Below are 22,644 nucleotides of genomic sequence, written 5' to 3'. Positions count from 1 at the left end.
AGTTAATTTGTAAATTTAATTTTATAATTAAAATATTTCTCCAAACTTAATAAGGGATAGTCATATAAAATAGATTCAATCGAGTCAATTGACTGACCGAATTCTTTATTTTTCATATTCCTTTTCTGTTTCATTTTCGTTTTTTTAAAATTATTTTTAAAATCCATTCTAAGATGGGTCAAATGGTTGTCGGCCCAACTATCATTCCCTACGTAGTACGTACTCATCTAAATCTCACATACTGTTGGTACGTGGGATTTTCTGAACCAAAAATTCAATCGACATGAGATTTACTTCGACGCGTCTCTCTCGAACGGTATCCTTGGACAGACTCGCCCACGTTCCTCAGGAAAGAAGTTTGCCAGGAATGCGCACCCCTTCAGGCCTCTGGCCCTCAAGTTCTCTCAACCTTTCTTTTCATCTGGTTCCTCAAGTTCCATTCAGGGTCTGTCCAAAATCTCGAGCAGGTTCTGTTTCTTAAGCACCCTTCTCTATATGGTTCTGGGTTTCTTTTCATTTCCCAAAATGACTTTTTTTTTTTTTTAATTATGAGATTGATAATTAGACCATTTTCTTGTACTGGGTCGTAATCTGTTATGTCTGAAGCTGGTGTTTCTAGGATTGTGAAGCCTTTTGTGAATTGGGTATTTGATAAATTGACTTTAAGAGTTTATTAGTTTCTCAGCTTTGAGTTGTTAGGTTTTTATTTCGAATTCTGAAGTTGGGGGGTGGGGGGAACAGTAGCTGATACTGCATGCAATTTCATGCGTATTTAATCCTATGAGTTGAAATTAGATACATCCAAAAGCACAAAAATTTCGTTGAAGCAAAATTATGCAATTCCATAGTTTGGTCACTGGTAATCTTCTTTATTATTACTTTGATATGTAATGGAAAACTTCTTTAGATGCATTGTCCAAAGGAAGATGGTTGATTAAATGAGCAAACCAATATTAATAATCCTGTTGCTTTTGGTCATTTTGAACTAGATCTCGGACATGTTCTGTGAAGTAGAACTGCTCAGGGATGTGGCAGTCCCTGCAGAAAACTTGGAGGGAACTAGACTTGTTCCCCAGAGGTTCATCATAACGCGCCTGTTGGAGGACTTGTTGAATGAAAAGGCCAGCAAGGATCATGGTTACTTTCTTGCAATAACCAGCTTAAAGAGCATAGGTAAAGGAGAGGTTGTGGATGAGACAGGGGACATTTTCTTCCCTGTAGTCTTTAATTGTCGTATCTTCTTACCATTCAAGGGAGAGGTTTTAGACGGAGTAGTTCACCGCGTTTTTAGGCATGGAGTCTTCTTGAGATGTGGACCTATTAGATATGCTTTTCTCTCAGCAAGAAAAATGCCAAATTACCAGTATGTTGATGGGGAAAATCCAGCCTTCTTGAGTGATGAGCTTGTAAAGATAGAGAACGATATTGTGGTCCGTTTCATGGTGCTGGGAGTAAGGTGGATTGAGAAAAGGGGTGACGTCAAAAAAGAATTTGTGATGCTTACCACTTTAGAAGGTGATTCGCTTGGACCTATTTCATCATCTGGATCTGGTGAATTGTATTTGTAACTAAATAAGAAAACCTGTATGTTTCTCTGTAAATGATTTCAAAGACAAAATGATCTCTTTTTCTCAAGAAAGAAAAGATGGATCGTATATCGCAAATGGGAAGTTGATGATTCTGTGTGGTGTGTGTGTTTACCAAAATATCAATTGTAGCTTTAGAAAGGTTTAGGTCTTATTATTTAAATATGTATTTTTGAACTTGTTAAGAAATTGTTTGTTGTTATTACAATGAGATGATGCTGATGAGCGTTTGTTCAGCATTTCCATACTTTAATCAAAGGATAGCTGATGCACTTCTTTTATATTCTCTGTACACACGTTTTCATTGATATCAAAATACAGGTGCCACTCAGACTGGCGGCCGTCGAGGAGGCTTTGTTGAGGCGATGCAGTCGCATATTCCAATCCTTATCTAGTAGCAGTAAAACGGTTGCTGCTCTGAAGTTCATTGACACTGAATTTCCATGAAACATTGATATATTTATTACCTTCTCATGCTTATGGCTTCTCCTTAGTTTATTATGGTAGTAAGTGTGATGTGTTTCAGACCTTCAACCATAGCCCCGTTAATAGCCATATAATGGGTTGAACCAAATCAGATAAAACTGCTGGAAACCGACTTCTGCATTTGTCTTCGATGTCATCCAGGATTCTGTTGCTTATCCTTTTCCTTACAAGAAAAAGGATAGTCTTATTAGGTACAAGTGGTTTAGTACGCCAAACCACGTATTGACGCAAACAGGTTTTTTTTTTTATTGAAAAGAAAAACAAAAGAAAGAAAAATGTTAAGAGAAGAAAAAAATAATCCGTCTCATGAAAATTATTTGTCTCAATTTGCAAATATATACCAATTGATTTTGGAGCATTAACTATTATTATAGTATTTAACTTTTATGACGGAACGTGTGAGATTAAAATTTAAAAGATCCAATAATTTATAGCTCTTGATGGGAATATTTACTTTGACATAATATAGGGGCTCTTGATCCCTCTCTCGCAAAGTTTATGAGAAGTTTCCAACTACTTAAAGAAGAGTGAGTGAAAATACCAAAATGTTAAACTAAAATTTGGAATTCAAGGTGCTAATATTTAGAATATTTATAAAGATTCCATTCATTGCATAATAGTTCAAATAAAATATTTTTTATTTACTTTGACTAATAATCAATGGGACATAACTAGCTTAAGGTTTTTTTTTTTTTTTTAAATTATTCTCATCAGCTTCTATTCATTATCTCACACTCTACATCCTATGAAAAATACCTCCACACTTGATGAAAAATACCCACACACCTTATGAAAAAAAAAAAAACTATAGGTGTGGGGTGTGAAAGTAAATAGTAATTGATGCATATAATTCCTCTTTTTTAAAACAAGATTTATTTGCATTTTTTCTTTAATGTTTGTCTCAATTGTTTTTTGGGTCCCAACTCCGACGTCCCCTTGCGGTGCATCTGTTTTATTAAGGTTGCATTTAGATGTTGAACTGAATTGAGTTGAGTTAAGTTGAGATGATAAAATATTATTAGAATATTATTTTTTAATATTATTATTATTATTTTAGAATTTGAAAAATTTGAATTGTTTATTATATTTTGTGTAAAATTTAAAAAAATTATAATAATTGATTAAGATGAGTTGAGTTGAATTTAACTTCCAAACTAAGCCAATTCAATGCAATCTTCATTCAGAAAAAAACGAAAAAAAGGAAAAGACAGAGAGAGATAAACTGTAACCCTATTCTGGTGCGAGGATAATCTAGCACGCGTGGAGTGTAAACCCCCACGTATCCAAACGGACTTCAGATATTACTTCCTCGCCATGGATAATAATATACGAGTAGAAAGAGATTTAACCTCCGATATCTCACAAAAATATCCCTGTATGCTAGCAGACCGATTAGTTGATTGATGAAATATTTCTGAGGGGCAGCCATGGCCCTTGCACCCACTCGTCAATTTCACCCAACAGCAACTTTCTTTGATTCATTTCATAGCTCCTTCTCCAGGTTCCACGGCACACCCATTCGGTTCTTCAGGTACGGCTCCTCCATTTCTACCAAAAGATACACTTTCTACGCAAATCACTCCAGTATCACGTCTAATTCAAATCCTGAGCAGCACCCACTTAGGAAATCTAATTTTTGCCAGCCCATTTCTAGTTCTAGTCATCGCAGTAGTATAACTAGTGATAGTTGGATAGATAAATGGAGTGAAACCCACCAACATAACTGTCCAAAACCACCTCGGGCCGTGTTGAATTACCGTAGTGGTGAGAATGGGAGTGTGATGAACTCAGGCTCGGCTGAGAGTGAAGGCAACAGTGGTAGTAGTACAATGGAGAAGATTGTGAAGAAGTTGAAGAAATTTGGGTACATTGATGATGTTGATGGGAGCAAACAGAAAAGGCAGGAGATGGTTATTGAAAAAGGGTCTGTTGAAGATATATTTTATGTTGAGGAAGGAATATTGCCGAATTCGCGAGGTGGGTTTTCAGCGGAATCACCGTTGGGGGTGGAACGTGTGCTTGGAGGTAGTGAAGAGGTGAGGTTCCCATGGGAGAAGCCTAAGGAGGAGGAGGAGGAGGAAGACAAAGCTTCAGTGGTGAGAAAGAGCAGGACTTCAATGGCGGAATTGACTCTTCCAGAGTCGGAGTTGAGAAGGCTGAGGAATTTGACATTCCAGAAGAAGCACAAGACGAGGATTGGAGGTGGTGGCGTTACCCAAGCAGTTGTGGACATGATTCGTGAGAGGTGGAAGTCGTCAGAGATTGTGAGACTGAAGATTGAAGGTGCCGCTGCACTTAATATGAAGAGGATGCATGAGATACTGGAGGTCTGGTTCTTATAATTTTCTTATATCTTCTTGTAATTTCTTTTTCTTTTTTTTTTAACTGTTTCTATCTTTATTTAACTTTCTGCAGAGAAGGAAAAGTGAAGAAATCAGTAACTAAAACTATGAAATAGTAGCTTTGCTTCAATTCTTAGTGAGGATAAAGCAAATTAATTCTCTTCATGGGAATCAATATTCAAGCCCCTTTGGTTCTTGTTGCAACGAAAAGCTGTTAACTAATATCTACTAGATAGGCATTGTTATCCTTTGATATGATTTGGCTCCATCTTACACTAAAGGGAAGAAGGGTTTGGAAGATAGGCATGATAATTTCAAGTAAATGTTTTTTGAGTGGCTTTTTTTCCCAAAACCTGCTTTCAAGTTGGTCGTAATGAGTGAGGACTAGGAAATTTCTATAGTTTGATACATTTATGCTTGAATGATTAAGGTAGAGGTCCTATCCTATAAAAGGTCCTTTTCTTTTTTTGTTCATTTTTTGATTTCATTGATTTTTTTTGCCCATTCATTTGGTGGAAATTTCTTTTATTGTGCTCAGAGAAAGACTGGTGGACTGGTGATTTGGAGGTCTGGTACTTCTCTTTCTCTATATCGAGGTGTGAGCTATGAGGTTCCAAAGGTGGAACTGAACAAACGAATATTTAAGAAAAATGAGATTTCTTCTACTTCCTCATCGACAGCTGCTGAAAAACATTTTAGGAGTCCTTCTGAGCGTGGTTCTGATAATAATAATAATAAGCATGCACCACAAGAAAACTCAAATTCTACTGCTGAGAGAAAAGACAGGGAACCATTGCCAGACGTGAAGTATGAAGATGAAGTAGATAAACTTTTAGATGGTTTGGGTCCTAGATACACGGATTGGCCTGGATGTGATCCATTACCAGTAGATGCAGATATGCTCCCGGCAGTTGTTCCCGGTTACCAACCTCCATTCAGAATACTTCCTTATGGAGTGAGATCAAATCTTGGTGCAAAGGAAGCAACAGATTTGCGAAGGCTTGCCAGGGTTCTTCCTCCACATTTTGCCTTAGGTTTGTCTCCTGCTTTCTCTCATATGAGCTTGAAAATGTTCTCTTGATTGTGCCTCAAATATTCTGCCTCCAGGTAGAAACAGGCACCTCCAAGGTTTAGCTGTGGCAATGATTGCATTGTGGGAAAAAAGTTTGATTGCAAAGATTGCACTTAAACGTGGCGTACAGCTGACTACTAGTGAGAGGATGGCTGAAGATATCAAGGTAATAAAGCATACCTGGTCAACCTTTCTGACTTTAGGGGTTAATTCTGTCAGTGTGGATCTTGTAGCTCACTTATTTTTAGGAAATTGATACTCCCCACCGACAAAGTGTACAGATTAGTGCTTTTGTTTTTCCCTTTAAAAACATTTGTGTATTTTTTAAAAAAAATAAAAAATAAAATAACACAAATGATTTAAAAAAAAAAAATTACACTGTCGGTACCGAGTTCGTTACCCTTTATGAGTGGCTCTACCGCCATCCTATTTTATATTTTCCTTAGATTAATTTACCAACTCCCAAAATGGAGTTGCTCTGTTGCTGAGCATTTTGGACTCCTATTTTGTATACTAATTATTTCCACCTAGTATCAAAAGCACACATGGTTTATCTTGTAGTAGTTACTTGCAAATTTATCTGATTATTTGCTTCGAATTCCATGTTAGTTATACAGGTGTGCCATATAAAACAATTGGTAATAACAAGTTGACTGTTGGCCGCAGAAATTGACAGGGGGCATGCTGCTTTCAAGAAACAAGGACTTCTTGGTCTTCTATAGGGGTAAGAATTTTTTGTCACGAGATGTCACTGACGCCTTATTAGAAAGGGAGAGATTGGCGAAGTCGCTTCAAGATGAAGAAGAGCAGGCCCGATTAAGAGCTTCGGCCCTGGTTATACCAAGAGTCGAAATAGCTGAACAATCTGGAACTGCTGGTACACTTGGAGAAACTTTGGATGCAGATGCTAGGTGGGGTAAGACACTGGATGATCGCCACAAGGAAAAATTGATGAAGGAAGCAGAAATGATAAGGCATGCCAATCTTGTTAGGAAGCTCGAAAGGAAGCTTGCTTTTGTGAGTTCTTTAAAACTCAGGCTCCAAAGATTTGATATCAAAACCATCTCATAAGTACAAGCAACGTTTTTCAGTTCTTAGGTCACTCTGAACTTGCTTACCCAAAAAAGTAATCTTTGAATTCTTTCTTGAATATGCAATTCCCATATGATTTGCGTTGTGTTATTGATTCCCAAATTTTGCACCATCGTTTTGTTACTTTTTAGTGATACTTCGTTGTGAGAATAGATTAGATTAGCTCTAATCCAGAATGTCCTTCATTGAAACTCTTATTTTATTTGTTTGTTTTTTCTGTTAGGCTGAACGAAAGCTGATTAAAGCTGAAAGAGCTCTATATAAAGTAGAGGAGTCTTTAATACCAGCACAGCAGCAAGCTGACCCTGATAGCATAACAGATGAGGAGAGGTTTATGTTCCGCAAACTAGGTTTGCGGATGAAAGCTTTCTTACTTCTCGGTAAAAACTGTCTGCCAAAGTTTTCAGGATTTTTCTTGCTGGGTATGAATTATGAGAGTGTGCAATGAAGAGGGTATGATTTCTTCTTTCAGGTAGACGCGGAGTATTTGATGGTACCGTGGAGAACATGCATTTGCATTGGAAGTACCGAGAATTGGTTAAGATCTTGGTGAAGGCCAAAACTTTTGAGCATGTAAAAAAAATTGCATTAGCACTAGAAGCTGAGAGCGGAGGTGTGCTGGTTTCAGTAGATAAAGTTTCCAAAGGATATGCTATTCTTGTTTTCCGTGGAAAGGAATATAAGCGACCTGCAATGTTGAGACCAAAGAATCTTTTGACAAAGAGGAAGGCTTTGGCGCGATCAATTGAGCTACAAAGGAGTGAGGTATATCTATGCATTTGTATATTATTAATGTGAATATCTAGCCTTTCCAGATATGGGGCGAAAAAGTATGCCTAGCATGCATTTGAGATTTTAATAGTCTCTGAAGTTTATGCATCTATCATATAGAAAATATAGCGACAGCAGAAGACTGGATTCATGGATTATAAATACAAGATACATTCTGCCCACATACTGAACCCCTTTGTAGATCAAAAGGTCTTTTAAATGTTTCATCCGAGTCACGTGCAAAGATTATGGCTGATTTTCTGGTAATTTTGTGTAACAGGCTCTCCAGAACCATATTTCAGCTCTGCAGAGTAAAGTGGAGAAACTAAGATCTGAAATTGTATTCCCTCTTACATATTTTAGTTGTCCCTATTGAAAGTAAAGCTTGTAATTTGGCAGATAAAAATATTAACCATCAATTTTGTGGTCCAGTCTGATTTCCTTAATGTTTTTCATTGCTAGGAGCAAATGGACGTTGTGAAAGACCAAGGAGATGAAGTTTTTTATGACAAGTTGGATTCTGCCTACTCTACTGACGATGAGGAGGCTGAGGTCTGTGTTATATATCATCTCATTTTCTGGAACTGCTAATATTCTGTTACATAAGAACCTTTCTAACATCTAATATCATCCCTTTTTCCCTTCTACAGGAGGAAGGAGATGAGACTTCTCTAGAGACGTATTACAGCGAAGACGAAGATGATGTTGATAATGACAGTGATGGATCAACCTGCAACCTCCAGTCTGAGAGAAATGTTTCCTGCGATTTCCAAAATCCAGAGCCTGAAACAAAATCTGAGATTCCCGAGCCAGATGGATATGCAGTTACCAATTCATTGAGCAATGAAGCTGATGAAATAGACCAAGAAGGCAATATAGCTCGGCTAGTGTGAGCCTAGGAAAAGGACAACAATATAAGTTGGTGAGGCAGAACAGTGAGATTGTGGAAGGCTTATAGCAATAAGATCCCAGAATGCCAATCACTCTATACAAATCATTTTGACAAAACCATGTGTCCATAAATTCTTGTTACCTTTTCAGCTTTTAAAGTCAGGTGTTTTACTCTTAGTCTTATCATTGCTAGATTTTTTGAGCTACACATTTCTCGTAGGGCAGATCAGTTTGACCTTATCTGTGGCAAGACTTGGAATCGTAACTCAGATGGCTTGTTAGTCTGCAAACAATGACGCACTCGGAAGCCAAAAATGTAAATTATGTGGACTGAACAAGCCCCCCATTACGTGAAAAGTACATTGTTTTAAACAATGGCGGGCGATCTATTCTCGTACAGCTGACCGAGTTTTATTTACAATCAATGGATGTATAAAGAAGCTTTGAACTTTCAACACAAGATTGTTTGACTTTGTCTATGATGATTATTAAATTAAATTTCGCACCATCTTATGTTCATAAATACACTTGTGCTATGCGTCTAATGTTGTTTCTATTGAGTGAAATCATTCAGTCCTGCTTTATAAATAGGATCGTGCTACGTCCACCGCTCCAGCGGTAGCTGGGAGTTACCGTTATTATAATTGTTATTCTTCTTTTTGTTGTCTTTCTTTACATATATTTTTTTATACTTTTAAATATTTTTTAAAAAAATAAAAAAAATACAATATTATTAAAAAGTATTTCTTTAATTACTAAGTAAAAAGAAAAATTAAAAAATAAAATAAAAAATTTCAGCAGTAACACCAAACTATAAGAATAAGTGGTGAGAGTATCATTTTCTTAGTTCTGCTAGTTATTTTGATGTGTTTTTTTTCTTTTTTTTTTTTTTACATACATTTTGTTAACACTTTTAAATATATATATTTCTAAAAAAATTCACAACATCATTAAAGAATAATTCTTTAATCATAAAGTAAAAAAAAAAACAAAAAACAAAATAAATGCTAGAGGTAGCTCCCGATGGGAGTTGGGAGCGAGACGCGTAGCATTTTCCTTATAAATAATTATGAATTTGTTATCTGAGTTCTAAATAATTTGAAATGTTATGTCAGTAAATGTTATACATTAAAATCTGAGTGGTGCTACTCTGTCACCTCGATTTACCCGTTTAGTGCAAATTGTATTTTTCTTTTCTTTTTACTTTTTTATTACAAATATTTTTTAAACATATTTAAATATTTTTAAAAAATAAAAAAATATTAATACATTAATAGTTACTTTCTTAACTATTAAAAAAAATTAAATATATGAACGATCAAAATGAAGCAAAATGAGAGGCATACGAACATTATATGCATGTACGAAACACTCCGTATTCTTTCTTTCTTTCTTTCGTGACGCTTCGTCGTCTCTTAGTTTGTTAGAGCACTCTCATTGGATTAGTTAAAAGCTAAATCTAATGAGTATTTAGCTATTAGAGAGTAAAATATGCTCACATTGGATTAGTCAAATTCTAAATATTCAGAATTTAACTACAATAACTTTCAAAAGTTTTTCTAAATTTGAAGGTTAATGTACATACATCAAATACGTATTTTATTAATTATTTCTCTCTCTATTTCTTTCTATCACATATTTTATCACAATTGATATATTAATTTGAGTTAGTGATATATTAATTTAATAAGAATATGATTATTAATTAATATATAATAGGTAGAATAGTAAAATATGATAAAATAAAATAAATTAATAATTAAAAAAATTAAATATTTTTGAAATTATTAGTTATTCATTACTATATAATGAATAAATATATAATCTAATATGGAGATTTGATGTGAATAACTAAAATCAAATTCATCTTATATTATTTTATTATCCTCTAATGAAAAAATAGCTATTTCAATGTGGAGATTTATGTTAATGGAATAGCTAAAAGTCAAATTTTTCTTATATTCATAAAAAAATTTTTGAACTTTAACTAATCTAATGAAAGTACTCTTAAGATTAATAATAGGAAAATGTTATGTTAAAAAAACTCAAGTCAACTTAGGAAATATGATTATCAGGTTTTCCGTTCACCACACGGTTGCTTGTCCATTGTTAACAGTAGATGAGCCCTCACACGTGTTACATAATATATGGACCAATAACAAATTCATCATCTTTTTATTTTGAAAAATAATGATATGCAAATCTTATACACTCATTTAATAAAATAAATAAATAAATCTTACTTATATAAAAAAATATACTTTTTAATAATAAGTCTCGCTTTTTTCTACTATTTATACACCCTAGAATCCTTTAATTTAAATTTAAATAAAGAATTAACTTTGTGATTCCTATCCGATTGATACTTTCTTATATAATTTTTTTTTTTCATTTTTATACGTAATTATCATAACACGGTAACAATGCATTCTAATATATATCTACAAATATCATTTTTTTTTTTTTACAATACAAAACGTGGTCAATAACAAGCAGCAAATATTAAGTCAACATCTGGTCTCGAATGTCACTCTCGTGCGGCGTAGGTAATCCAAATGTTGTGGCCGTGCAACAAGGGCGGCTGATGTGAAATCTAGCGGACAGAATTGTCTGTTCGCTGTTTATGACAAAAGTTCTAGTATGTGGTCAAGCTTCAGAGCAGGACTAGGATGAACTACAATCTTGAAAACTTGTAAGCTTTGACTGTGGCAAATTCTCCCAGGCCAACACAACAACGTTGACCACGTGTTAAATATGCTTCGACAAGTCCTATATATATATATATATATGTGTGTGTGTATATCAATCCCAATCCCAATCCCAATCGATCGTTACAAAACAATTTAACAGCTACGGCCGGTATTTGAAACCCCCGGGAAAACAAAAGGCAGAGACAAGAATGATGGAAATGTTTTGCCCTCAGGATTTGCAGAGTGGCATGTTCTGGTATGATGCTTATGAGGCTCCGCCGGTGAAACAAAGCGCTTTTGTGGCGTACACAGAGGGACCCAGAATTGAGTTTGGGGCAGGGAATTGGAATTCAGGTTGGAATCGTGGAAACAATATGAACAAGAGAATGGTAGAGTTCTTGAGGAGGAGTTGGCATCCAAAAATTGAAATCCAAGAGCACGAGAAAGAACGGGGTTTTCGCCACATGATGAACGAACGGGCGAGGAGGGAGAAGCAGAAGCAAAGTTACATGGCCCTGCATTCAGTGTTGCCATTTGGAACCAAGGTGAGTGTGGATTTTTTCTGTAAATGGGTGCGGTTGTCTTAATTTAAAAAAAAAAAAAAAAAAAAAAAGGTCATGTTGGTTATGAATCTGTTTTCTTTCGTGCTTTTTGTGTACGTGTAGAGTGATAAGAGCTGTATTATTCAAACGGCGGCCAAGAAAATTCAAGAGCTGCAACGGCGTGTGGAGGAGTTGAAAAGGAGAAACAAATTAGGGGTTGAAGCAAGCATGGTGGCAGTGGAAGGGAAGAGAGACGTAGGGGTAGCCAAGATTAGAGTAAGAGTGCCTAATCCTGCATCTGGGGTTGATTCTATGGTGGAAGTTCTTCAATTCTTGAAGACCTTGGGACTGAAAACCAGAACCATCCGTTCAAATTTCTCTGCTCAGGAGTTCTCAGCTGAACTGGAGATTGAAACCGAGGTAGTCCTCTCTCTCTCTCTCTCTCTCTAGCTGGTTTTTTTTTATGAGCAGCTGTTGCATGTCTCTGTTGAGATAAGGACATGGATGATCTCCAACTAGTCCTAGTGAGTGAAAGCTGTTTTCTTCTTCATAAGCTATTTTAGGTACTTGTAGCAGCACGTGACATTCACATAATAAACTTTAGAACATTTGGAAAGATTTCTAATGCCATTGGAGTTTTTTAGATTCACATGACATTCACGTCCACATATTCATCTGCGGTCAAACTTTAAAAAAAAAAAAAAAAAAAAAAAAAAAATTGTCTTTTTAAGACTTCATGGAATTAGCAAGCAGCCCATGCAGTAATTTGGAAGCAAGCATATCTTAAATATGTGAAACATCGCAAGACATAAAGCCAAACATAAGAAAAAGCATGTATCTTTTGGATTAGGTACAAGGATCGTACAGAGGTTTTTTTTTTTTTTCTTAAATTGTCTCAAGACATTTCAATTTTGTCGCAGATTTTTTTATGAAATTTATTTTAAAAAAGAAAAGAACCTTCTTGCAATTAATAATTGTTAGATTTTGAAGAACAAATCACCTAAAAGTTAAGAAGATTGTGATGCTAGGAAAGTTCCTGTCTATGAATATATATATCTATATATATATGTATGTAGGAATATGGATGGAACTGTGGTTACCTGCTCTCATTTTATTACTGCTACTATTCTTTTCTCTCTTTTTTTTTTTTTCTATTTTTGAAAGACTGGAAATTAATGGGATTATGCACGTGGGGTGTTTATATGCTAATTTACAAATACTAAATAGTTTTGACTCTTTTGATTTTGAAAAGATGGTGGGAGCTGCTGACGATGCTGAAAAGGCAATAGACAAAGAGATAACACTACTTGAAGCGGAGAGGAAGCTTCTTCTCCATTTCGACGAAGAAGGATGAAGAAAGCTAAACCAAATGGGTAGGCCACCAAAGAAAATCAACATCTTTTTAACCCTTTTTCTATGTTATATAAATTATGAATGATTAGGTACGCAACTATAAGGAGAAAAGAATAACTTTACTTAGCATCACACACACTACACTTCTTTTAATTTAATTTTTTCTTTTTCTCTTGACATGTAATGTATGGATGATAAGTAAAATAATTCAATTAGTTTAGTATGAATAAAATAAAATAAAAAAATTAAAATATGTATGTGTATGATCTGGGATGATGAGTAGTATAATCAGAAAAGAGAAAGGTGTTAGATTTTCTATGTTTTTGACTTTGAACAAGAATTTAGACGCCTGTTTATAACTCTCAAGCTTGGCTACTAATCTATCTAATTGAGCCCGAGGATGCCGTAGCGTATTGGCCGGTAATGTATGGGTTATTAAACTAATTATAAGCTGAGAAAAAAAGTAACATAGAAGCAACAAGATTAAATGAACGGTTTGACTAAGGTGGTCGGTCTTCTATCAGTACGACAGTTTAAAATAAAACTTCATGTTTCTAACAAGGAAAAAGTGACAGTTTAAGCTGAAAACGAGCATTTTCTATAAATCTTTTTGTTACTTGTAATTACAAAAATAAAATAAAATATTCGAACGATAAGGATAAGATTGAAGGAGCCTCATTTTCCTTAAGATCCATTGTGAGAGAACTTCATACATCATATTTCTTCTTTTACTTTTCTTTTTCCCCTCAGCAAAGAGGAAGATAAATACATTGTGATGTGAGAGAACTACATGCATTTTTTTTCCTCCGCAGTCAAGATTTTTTTGAAGGTATTCGAGAAAAAAGTTCGTGTCCAATGAGCCCAATAAATTCTTAGAACCCAAGAGAGAGAAGACCACAAAAACCAAAGCCCTTGCCAACCCCTAGAGATTAGAACTACGAAAAAAGTTATCTGCAGTCGCTATGCGTAATTGTTGGGAAGTCGGTGCCTACGTGAAAAATGAAACGGCGCGTTCACAATAAAATGGAAAACGATCTGCTTCGTCCCCTCCCCTTCGTCTTCCCACAAACACTCCCTCCCTTCAAAGACCACTGTTCCCACGAATAACACTCCCTTCCCTTCGAGGACCACGAACAAGCCCTCCTCCCTTTGTCTTCCGAGATCTTCCCTCCCACGAAACTACTTTGCCTCTCCACAAATCTTTAACTAACCACTTAACATTTTGTTAGTAATTTAGTATTATAATATCCAATGGATCTGGACTTCATTTCAATCTCTGCGACTCACAAATTTTCATGTTTTTAAGGTATTATTCTCTGCAAATTTAAGGTCCCTTCTGCAAAACTCATCCGGCATTTGTGCCGTTGAGCTGTTGCAGTATGAGGCCTTGATGCTTTTTCTACTCTTAAGTTCAACAAGCCAAGACCATATTTATATGGATAGACTTCAGATGGGTCCTAGGTATAATGGTTTTTTATTGAAGCTACAGACTGGCCATTGTGTTTTAATTGTTTGTAAATTTAAACGCCATGTTTCCCTTATCGGGTGGGTTGGAAAAATATACTTGCATCTCGTGTATTCCTTAATAGGCGATAGAAATTCTACTTCATTTTTGTTGTTAGCTGAGCAGGCTAGGCCATATCCTCTCAGTTTCTTACATTTGTAGAAAATAGAGTTCGAGGAAATTAATCCAAGACTTCTTTCAGATCCTAATTTTTTTTTCTTGGTAGAGAAATGCTTCAACGTACCAGGAATCCTTGTTTGTGCTCTAGTATGCTACTCACCCAAAATAGAAGAAAAATCTCCCATTTTCCTTTCCTTCCAACATTTTTTTTTTCTTTTTTCTTTTTTCATGTAAGCTCCCATATACAGCCGGTTACCGACCGTTTGCAAATGCCGCTTGTACGTAGCAGAGGTGTCTATGATCATTGATCAATAACACTTTGACCCTATAAGTCATGGACGGCATATGCACAGGAGACCCAAAACAAAGAGCTCATGTACACCATACACCAGAGCAAGAAACTTTACTTTTTAAGAAAAATTATATTCTTCATCCTCACACACCGCACAATATACCTTTTTTTTTTTTCTGTTATCAAATGTGTGATATATAAGTGATGTGCAGAAGAATTTAATACGTTTAAGAAAAATAAAATTAAAAAAATAAAAAAAAAATGTGACGGGAGGATGAAAATTAGCAAAGCTCTACTTTTAATGAAAATTAGCAAAGCTCTACTTTTAATGAACATGAAGGGCGCAAACTTAATAAACCAAAAAAACTTCTCTGCGATACTTTGTCAAAGCACACAAAAAATGTCAAACATCAAAACTAAAACATAATCATTGGTATCAAATGCAAAGGCTTCGCTGACTATAAACTGAAGTTCCTTTATCCAATTAAAGGATTCAACAAAACATGGAAACATTAAAACCCAGATTGAGTAACAAACAAAAATTTGATCATCACGGAGGTTCTTTGACAACAAGTCTAAAAATACCGGCCTCTTGTGATGATTTCACTTCAGAGGAATGAACCTTGAAGAATGGGTGGCACCAATACCAGGTCTACCATGCTTGACAGGCTTATAGCTGATTGAGAATTCGGCCAGGTAATGCCCAATCATTTCAGGCTTGATTTCAACTTGATTGAAGGTCTTGCCATTGTAGACCCCAATAATGCTTCCAATCATTTCGGGTACTATGATCATGTTGCGGAGGTGGGTTCGGACAGGTTCTGGCTTCTCACCAGGTGGGGCCTCCCTTTTCTGATCCAAAAAATAATGAAATTGAATCGTTGGAATATGAAATGTAGTTTTCTAGGCCATTATACTTTCACAAAAAAAAAAAACCCATCAAATGGAGAAGAAGGCATTTCCACTCATAGAGGTCGGTAGAAATAAGAATTTCGGATTAACAGACGTCCTAAAAGGTGCATTTATATATCTATTTCCAAACTGTCCACAAAGCATAGAGAGGCCACACTCAGCATCAAACTGTTGATATGCCGTCCAAACATTCCTTACAAACATAAAGAAACAAGCCAGATGTCTAAAAACCTTGATACATTATCATCACAGGCAACACCGATGTCAGTATAATTATATATTCTAATACCAGTTAATGGTCTAACTACAGGCCCATTAGACATGACCAACAATGCCTTTCTTTGCTAGACATCCTCTTGACTTTCAAAGACTCCTTGGAAGTATATGAAAGCAAAGATCTCATCCCATGGTACAACTCAAAAATCATATAAATAATTACAAAGGTTATCCCAAGATAGATTACTAAATGATGAACTCTATTCATCATATACAAGCAACTGCAACTATCACTGTAGAAAACCCATGCCATTCTCATCCAATATAGGAAATTATTTCTAGTTTTTGCAATAAAAAATTATGTAACTGCTATTTCAACCTAGAATCCCATGCATTATTGCATACAATATGCGCGTCGCAGAATACAAAGCCTATTACCAGAGCTTAAAAACAAGCATATATCTTCATTATATATACCAAATGGCTTAAGCAATAATATAAGAAGACAACACCATCCAATTACTGAAGTTTAAAACAAAAAAGCATAAATAGCAGGGACAAAAGCAATGAATCCACCTGTGTGCGCAAAATACGTTATTTAAACTTATTTAATCACAAAGCGCATCGCATTAGACGTGACTTTAATGAGAATAACAACAATGATCAAGAAAAATTACCGCTTTGCGAAGCTTCTTAATCAGGGCCATTGGCTTCCGCTTCAATCCCCTCTGAAACCTGTAACGCCACAACCAATACACACAAATCAGACCAATTCTCGACCTTAACACAAAGGACCCATGAAAAATTCAGAACCATATCCTTAGATCCTTTGCGAAAACTATAACATATACCTTCTGCGAGCACGGGCATGGAAAAGCTTAACGAGCTCATCGGTAGACATGTCAAGGAGAGCGTCCAAATCAACCCCTCTGAAGCTGAACTTCTTGAACGTCCTCTTCTTCGGCTGCCCCGGTAACGCCACATCGGTCTCAACGTCAGCCTGAAACACACGAAGAGAGAAAGTGAGGCTGAGAGAGTCAGAGAAAAGGAAGAATGTACGGGAAATAATGAAATTTGGGGTTGACCATGGTTGGAGCTTGGAGTCGCAGGATCCCTTATCGAGTTATCGGCAAGAAAGCTTGGGTTCGATCTGTGGCCGCTAGGGCTTTCGGGTTATGTCGATGGATGTATATATAGTAGGTAGTGTGTGTGTGTATCTGTAGCCCTAGATTGAGAGTGTGAATTTTTTGTAGAAAGGACCTTTAATTTTCTTTAAACTTATTAAAAGTCCCATAAGTTTGTAAATTGTAGAAAGGGACACTTACGCTTCTTTAATTTTCTTAAAAGTCCCCGAAATTTTGTAAATTGTACAAAGCGGAAGAAAATTGTTTGGGTTTTGAATTAAAATATTTTATTGAGTTTTAAAAAATACGAGAAAAAATTTTGAATAAAAATATTATAAAGTTACAAAATTATTTTTTAATATAATTTCAATTTTAAAATCTAAAACCATTGTATTGGTTTTTATTTTTTATTTAAAACTTATAAAATTTTGTAATAATTAGATGAAAAAATTAAAAATTAAAAATTATTTTATATATGAGTGATATTTAAGAAAAAAATGTCTGAAAATATCTTACGAGACGTTAAGGATATATTGTTACACAAACAAGACAAATTCCAACGACTAGCATATAAGTAATTAATCAATCGTTTTAAAAAATGATATGAGCTTGACAGCTTCAATAAAACATGAAAATTGAAACTAACATGTGGTAACTGTCGTGTATTAATGTTGATTTTTTTTTTTTATATTAATGTTGATGTTGATAACACTCGAACAGCAACATCGGAGTAGATTTTGGCATGTATAGTCTATAGACCTACATATTTTTATTGCCTTTCCACTCTATAATCTATGTAATTGTAATTCAATTGTAATTTATGGCAAAAGTTTATCATAAGGATATTCAATATCTCGATCGTACGTACTGAGTATACAAAAATGGTAAATGAGGGGTCATGCATTATTTTGTAATAAAATTTGTTATTGAAATTCTATACATCAGCCACTATTTACTTTCAGACTTTATTATTATAGTTTTTTTTTTTCATAGGAAATGGAAGTGTTTTTATAAGGTATGAGATGTGAAATAGTGAATAGTAACTGATAAGAAAAATTTTTCTTTCTTTAAATCATTACATGTGCGTGTTCGTTCCCTCTTAAACGATACTAAAAATAAAAATAAAAGGATCAAAATGGTACGTTTGAATCCTAAACCCATCTCAACTCATCTCAATTCATCATTACAACTTTTTCAAATTTCAACACAAAATATAATAAACAATTCAACTTTTTCAAATCTCAAAATAATAATAATATTAAAAAATAATATTCTAATAATATTTTATCATCTCAACTCAGTTCAACGTTCAAATGTAGCCGAAATCTCATTCCCAATCTCTCCTACGAGCCCTCCCTCACAAACACACTTGCCTTAGATTGAAGATCAAAGCTCCATTGCATGGATATATTCACAAAACTCCAGCTTAATTCCATCAATAAACACAAAGTTTCAGTTCCCATAATTCAATCTACCTTCTTCCCACATTAATCCTCAAAAGGCAAAACATTGCAAAATATTCAAAGCAAGAGAATGGATTATATTATTCCTTTTGCATTTTCATTTTTAAGAATACGGGCCCTTAGCTCCAACTGAAGGCTAGGTCTCGAAGGGGACAAAACAATGTCTTTCCAAATGGAACCAGGCTCGAATATTGGGCTCGGGTGCGCGTAAAGTTCGTATATGGATTCTGCTTCAGCATTCAAACTGCTTACTTCTGTCAAACATTTGATTTCCTCTGTATCGACCAGCAGCCTGTCCTCTCCATCTTTCCGTGCTATCAACTGCACATCCATGCCAATCGTGTCAGCTTAAAATATAGTACTTCAAACTACTGATCTTTATGCTGTCATGCGAACTTAAGCTTTGACATAATGCACAAGGTAAACTTGCAGATTTCTTTACTTTTCATGGAATGGTAGAATTAGGATATCCATACTCATCTGATCCTAACACTTTATATGGTTTGGAAATAAATAATGTATGTGGACCGCTATATTTAATGCTGAAGTTCTTCACATTGACCACGGCTAGTACTTAGTGTTGTGAGGTATACATATTATGTCTATCTCTGTCCAAATCATAGAAGAGAGATTATATTTGCAATCGTGAAGTGCGCAAGCGCCGCACAATCATTTTAAAAAAAGTGAGTAAATACGAGATCTACGTAAAAAAGAAAAAAAAAATTTAATAATAGATCTTACTCTTTTTCAAAACGATTGCAAGGCACTTGCATACACTACGATTGTATATAAGATTACTCATCATAGAATCATGTGCTTGAGTTAGAAAATTGTAAGAAATCTTGTGCCAATCCAGACCATCAGGTTCCTAACTATAATTTCACATGGTTATGCAGTAATCGAGCCAGTTGATTGAATGAAATGAAGAAGAAGAAGAGAAGAGAAGAGAAGAGAAAAAAAAAAAAAAAAAACAGGAGTGGAAGATTGAAAAGCTTTTTGTTTTTTCTTTTACCCTGGGTGGACCAGTCACAGCATTGGTGCAATAGAGTCTGGCATTATCGACAAGTTGACAGTATCTTGGAAACGCACTCGCAAATCTCTTGTGGGACTTCAACTGTGAATTAACCCTCACTGCCCTTCCCATTATTATAGCTCTCCTGCACAAATCCCCCCATAAGAGAATATATAGAAGATTAGTATCACATATAAACAACCTTTCAGACCCTAAAAACAATAAAATAAACCAAAGATAATGGTGGTGGTGGTTTAATTTATACTGTACCTGATGCCCCTGGCAACAGCTAAATAAGCATCACAAACCACACCAACCAACTCTATTCTGTAAGGTTTTCTAACGGTGGCTCTTCCATTTTGTTTTGGTTGTTCTTCCTCTTCTTCTTCTCCTTCTTCTACCTGCTCCCAGTAATTTTCAGTAATGGTGCCATCGTCGGCCACCTGGTAGCCTATCCCCATGCGGTAGCGGCATTTGTGTACATTACGAGCCATAGCAATGGTCTGCTCAACGAAGGGCTCCCATGACAGAGTGCCATCCATTATAACATCCCGTCCTTCGTTCAGTGCAGTTACTAGCAGTGATGAGGCAGCATCGGTGGAAGATTGGTGCACCTTATCAAAATCCAGCAATTCAACAGTGTTTTCTTGTCAGTTGAGAAATATACTTTTTCATCTTGAATGTTAATACCTCAATCATATTAATGTGTCACGTTTAAGCAGAAAATTAGCCGAGAAATATGTGTACCAGTTCAGCGGTTTGAAGCATGTCAGTGTGATGGCCTCTAGAGCTAAGGGCCCTGTAGATAACGTCGGTCTCTTTGAAAGCATCTGCCTCTACTACCACGGCACTTGCCTCTGCTTCTGACCAGAATGGTCTGCCGAAAGGGGAAATAAAAAAGGAAAAAGCACATCCAGCCTCGCATCAATCACCAGATGAGATGTTGATTATGATGTTTATAATGGTGAATACTAATAATAGCATTGGAGATAACTATTAATTAATTACCCTTTAAGAATGTCTTTAAGGACAGTGCTCTTGCCAGCACCCATGCCACCACCCATGAGAAGCAGCACCGGACTCCTCTCGCTGTGGGCCACTGGCACCATAACCTCTGTACATTTTGATTCATCAGTAGTACCCTTAGATGCACTGCAGATTGCTTTCATCTCTTCCACCAATGTATTGAACACCCTTGTCACCTTCAAATCCTTAGTCACCCTTTCAACTCTTTGTTTCCTGATCAAAGGTGAAACGAGACTAAACATCATGAGTAGAATGGCAACATTAATCATAGGAAAATCATTTGTGCAGGATGCGCGCATACTCTTTTTTTTTTTTTTTTTTTTTTTAAAGTAGAATTTATTTGAAATTTTCATTTTTTACTGTGAATTTTATTTTATTTTCAAATAAATTAAATGAGAGTTGCACAGCCCTCATCAAACGTGCAAAAAAAGCAATTAGTAATCATATCTAAATTCTAATTGAGCCCACAGCAATTATTACACCCAAGTGGTCGATATAAAAATCATATAAACAGCAAATAAAAGTTAGGTATCATGTGATGCATTAAATTAAATTTATAATAAAAATAATTTTATATAGGCGTCACTTAAAAACATATTAATTTGTGAATTTATTTTATAAAATATGGCTAAAATATTTCTCTCCCAATAAATAAACTGCAAACTGAAAAGGAACTCACCTTGTTACAGCCAAGATCATGTCTTTGAGCTTTGTTTTTTGGCCGGATTCGCTGCTCAAAACCTAACATTCAAAGGATAAGTATATAAGAGGTTGGCAAAGGAAATATAGAGGAACAAAGTAACGAAGGAGGATGATAATTAATTTCAACAAGGAAAAGAAAAAGTCCATATGTCTGTACTAGTTGTTTTCCTCTAGAATTGGCCTACCATTCTTTCTTTCCTTTTTCCCTTTTTGGTTTGCTTTGAAACTGGACTTGGAGCCGAGCCATACCTGACCAATCATAAAAGAAGCATGACCCCAATGGAATGCAAAATAGCTGAGGATGCATTTCTCAAACTCCTCAATCAACTTCACGTAGAGGGACTCAGCGTCTGGTTCATTCGCGAAAAATGCATAGATTCTCTCCTCGCACTCTTTGGGTTTTTTCAAATAATCGTAAGCCAACTTGCATAGTTGGGGACATTCATTTGCATCTGAAAATCCCATTTGCCGAGCTGCAACATCAACAAATATCAATGATTTAATCTAAGTCTTTTCCCCCAAAACAATTTCATATATCTATAACTTTCCCCAGAACTTAATCTTTAACATCTTTCTATCTCAACTAAAAGTAGTGGAGACTAGGCTTTGTAGTTGAAAGAGCCCATTTTGTTTTGAGTTAACGGAAATAATATATTTACCAACATAATGGGAGAATCTCTCGAGCTTTCCGACACGGCCGGATTCTGTCCTTTCTAGCCGTGGAATAATTTTTTTGTCTCTGGCTGGCCTAGACCTCTGCCGGTAGTATTGTGCGGCCGCGGCTGCTATGAATCCGAAGAAGGAGGCGGCGAGGATGTGCGTGATAACGACTTTTCCAGGACCACCATCTGTAGAGTTTCAGTGGAAACTGCGTCACCATAGAGAGAGAGAGAGAGAGAGAGAGAGAGAGAGAGAGAGAGATGGGTTTACCAAGCTGCATCTTGTTAATACTCAGAGGAGGAGGACACGTCCCAAAAAAAGAGGAAACTGATCAAAGGCAGGAGCTGAAGTTGAGAAACTTGCCGAGCTTAATGGATCGATCGAGATTGGGGACCTGGAAAGAAGATTGTTTTGTCTGTGGAACCAGCCAGCCAGCTTGGTGCTGACTTTACATCATCTAAACTTCTATAATTCTCTTATCATCTTATAGTATCACGTGGTTATAAATTATTTATTATATTTAATTTATAAATTTATTATTTAATATCACATAATAAGATGATAGAAGTTAAAATAATGAATAGATTTTTTCTTACATAATATTTCCTGAATTTACATTTGGTTATTTTATTCGAGACTTATTTTTATATTAAATTATCTATAAGTTAAAATAATAATAAAATTTTAATAATTTAATAATATTTGTTCCTAATTTATGTTTTTAATATTTTATACTTCTACTAATTATATGTTAATTAATAATCAAATTATAATTAATATATAATTGA

The 22,644-nt window shown here is 35.4% G+C and overlaps 5 protein-coding genes across 5 annotated transcripts; 3 read left to right on the top strand and 2 right to left on the bottom strand.

Moving 5' to 3' along the window:
* Positions 1 to 212: 212 nt before the first annotated feature.
* Positions 213 to 1,822, top strand: LOC121245887 (DNA-directed RNA polymerase V subunit 7-like). The gene is made up of 2 exons (XM_041143796.1): positions 213 to 467; positions 990 to 1,822. Exon 2 carries the CDS (start codon positions 999 to 1,001, stop codon positions 1,566 to 1,568), a length of 570 nt encoding a protein of 189 aa, XP_040999730.1. The 5' UTR covers positions 213 to 467; positions 990 to 998; the 3' UTR covers positions 1,569 to 1,822.
* Positions 1,823 to 3,389: 1,567 nt separating this feature from the next.
* On the top strand, positions 3,390 to 8,748 carry LOC121245846 (CRM-domain containing factor CFM3A, chloroplastic/mitochondrial). The gene is made up of 9 exons (XM_041143733.1): positions 3,390 to 4,399; positions 4,953 to 5,448; positions 5,522 to 5,652; positions 6,153 to 6,503; positions 6,802 to 6,958; positions 7,051 to 7,343; positions 7,630 to 7,689; positions 7,812 to 7,901; positions 8,000 to 8,748. Exons 1-9 carry the CDS (start codon positions 3,500 to 3,502, stop codon positions 8,240 to 8,242), a joined length of 2,721 nt encoding a protein of 906 aa, XP_040999667.1. The 5' UTR covers positions 3,390 to 3,499; the 3' UTR covers positions 8,243 to 8,748.
* Positions 8,749 to 11,036: 2,288 nt separating this feature from the next.
* Positions 11,037 to 13,078, top strand: LOC121245881 (transcription factor bHLH92-like). Its single transcript, XM_041143788.1, has 3 exons — positions 11,037 to 11,475; positions 11,596 to 11,892; positions 12,725 to 13,078. Exons 1-3 carry the CDS (start codon positions 11,140 to 11,142, stop codon positions 12,824 to 12,826), a joined length of 735 nt encoding a protein of 244 aa, XP_040999722.1. The 5' UTR covers positions 11,037 to 11,139; the 3' UTR covers positions 12,827 to 13,078.
* A 2,118-nt stretch (positions 13,079 to 15,196) lies between these two features.
* Positions 15,197 to 17,115, bottom strand: LOC121245893 (40S ribosomal protein S15). The gene is made up of 4 exons (XM_041143801.1): positions 16,955 to 17,115; positions 16,721 to 16,869; positions 16,547 to 16,604; positions 15,197 to 15,593 (listed from the first exon to the last, which is right to left on the bottom strand). Exons 1-4 carry the CDS (start codon positions 16,955 to 16,957, stop codon positions 15,345 to 15,347), a joined length of 459 nt encoding a protein of 152 aa, XP_040999735.1. The 5' UTR covers positions 16,958 to 17,115; the 3' UTR covers positions 15,197 to 15,344.
* Positions 17,116 to 18,367: 1,252 nt separating this feature from the next.
* Positions 18,368 to 22,308, bottom strand: LOC121245856 (calmodulin calcium-dependent NAD kinase-like). Its single transcript, XM_041143745.1, has 9 exons — positions 22,127 to 22,308; positions 21,856 to 22,044; positions 21,446 to 21,669; positions 21,174 to 21,235; positions 20,477 to 20,707; positions 20,216 to 20,345; positions 19,739 to 20,082; positions 19,469 to 19,613; positions 18,368 to 18,777 (listed from the first exon to the last, which is right to left on the bottom strand). Exons 1-9 carry the CDS (start codon positions 22,134 to 22,136, stop codon positions 18,532 to 18,534), a joined length of 1,581 nt encoding a protein of 526 aa, XP_040999679.1. The 5' UTR covers positions 22,137 to 22,308; the 3' UTR covers positions 18,368 to 18,531.
* Positions 22,309 to 22,644: the final 336 nt, after the last annotated feature.

The sequence above is a fragment of the Juglans microcarpa x Juglans regia genome, chromosome 1S, assembly GCF_004785595.1.
Source record: "Juglans microcarpa x Juglans regia isolate MS1-56 chromosome 1S, Jm3101_v1.0, whole genome shotgun sequence".
NCBI lineage: Eukaryota > Viridiplantae > Streptophyta > Magnoliopsida > Fagales > Juglandaceae > Juglans > Juglans microcarpa x Juglans regia.
Note: the sequence above shows the minus strand (reverse complement) of the source record. Positions and strands in the feature narration are given on the sequence as shown.

Excerpts from the sequence above, each read along its gene's own strand:
- LOC121245856 (XM_041143745.1), bottom strand. Across the intron at positions 21,670-21,855 it reads GAGATTCTCCCATTATGTTG|CTCGGCAAATGGGATTTTCA; the intron begins GTAAATATATTA and ends TTGATGTTGCAG. Across the intron at positions 20,346-20,476 it reads CTTAAAGACATTCTTAAAGG|ACCATTCTGGTCAGAAGCAG; the intron begins GTAATTAATTAA and ends CCCTTTCGGCAG.
- LOC121245846 (XM_041143733.1), top strand. The coding sequence starts at position 3,500 with ATGGCCCTTGCACCCACTCGTCAATTTCACCCAACAGCAACTTTCTTT. Across the intron at positions 5,449-5,521 it reads TCCTCCACATTTTGCCTTAG|GTAGAAACAGGCACCTCCAA; the intron begins GTTTGTCTCCTG and ends TTCTGCCTCCAG. Across the intron at positions 7,344-7,629 it reads TTGAGCTACAAAGGAGTGAG|GCTCTCCAGAACCATATTTC; the intron begins GTATATCTATGC and ends TTTGTGTAACAG.
- LOC121245881 (XM_041143788.1), top strand. The coding sequence starts at position 11,140 with ATGATGGAAATGTTTTGCCCTCAGGATTTGCAGAGTGGCATGTTCTGG. Across the intron at positions 11,476-11,595 it reads TGTTGCCATTTGGAACCAAG|AGTGATAAGAGCTGTATTAT; the intron begins GTGAGTGTGGAT and ends GTGTACGTGTAG. Across the intron at positions 11,893-12,724 it reads AACTGGAGATTGAAACCGAG|ATGGTGGGAGCTGCTGACGA; the intron begins GTAGTCCTCTCT and ends GATTTTGAAAAG.
- LOC121245887 (XM_041143796.1), top strand. The coding sequence starts at position 999 with ATGTTCTGTGAAGTAGAACTGCTCAGGGATGTGGCAGTCCCTGCAGAA.
- LOC121245893 (XM_041143801.1), bottom strand. Across the intron at positions 16,605-16,720 it reads CATGCCCGTGCTCGCAGAAG|GTTTCAGAGGGGATTGAAGC; the intron begins GTATATGTTATA and ends GTGGCGTTACAG. Across the intron at positions 15,594-16,546 it reads TTAAGAAGCTTCGCAAAGCG|AAAAGGGAGGCCCCACCTGG; the intron begins GTAATTTTTCTT and ends TTTTTGGATCAG.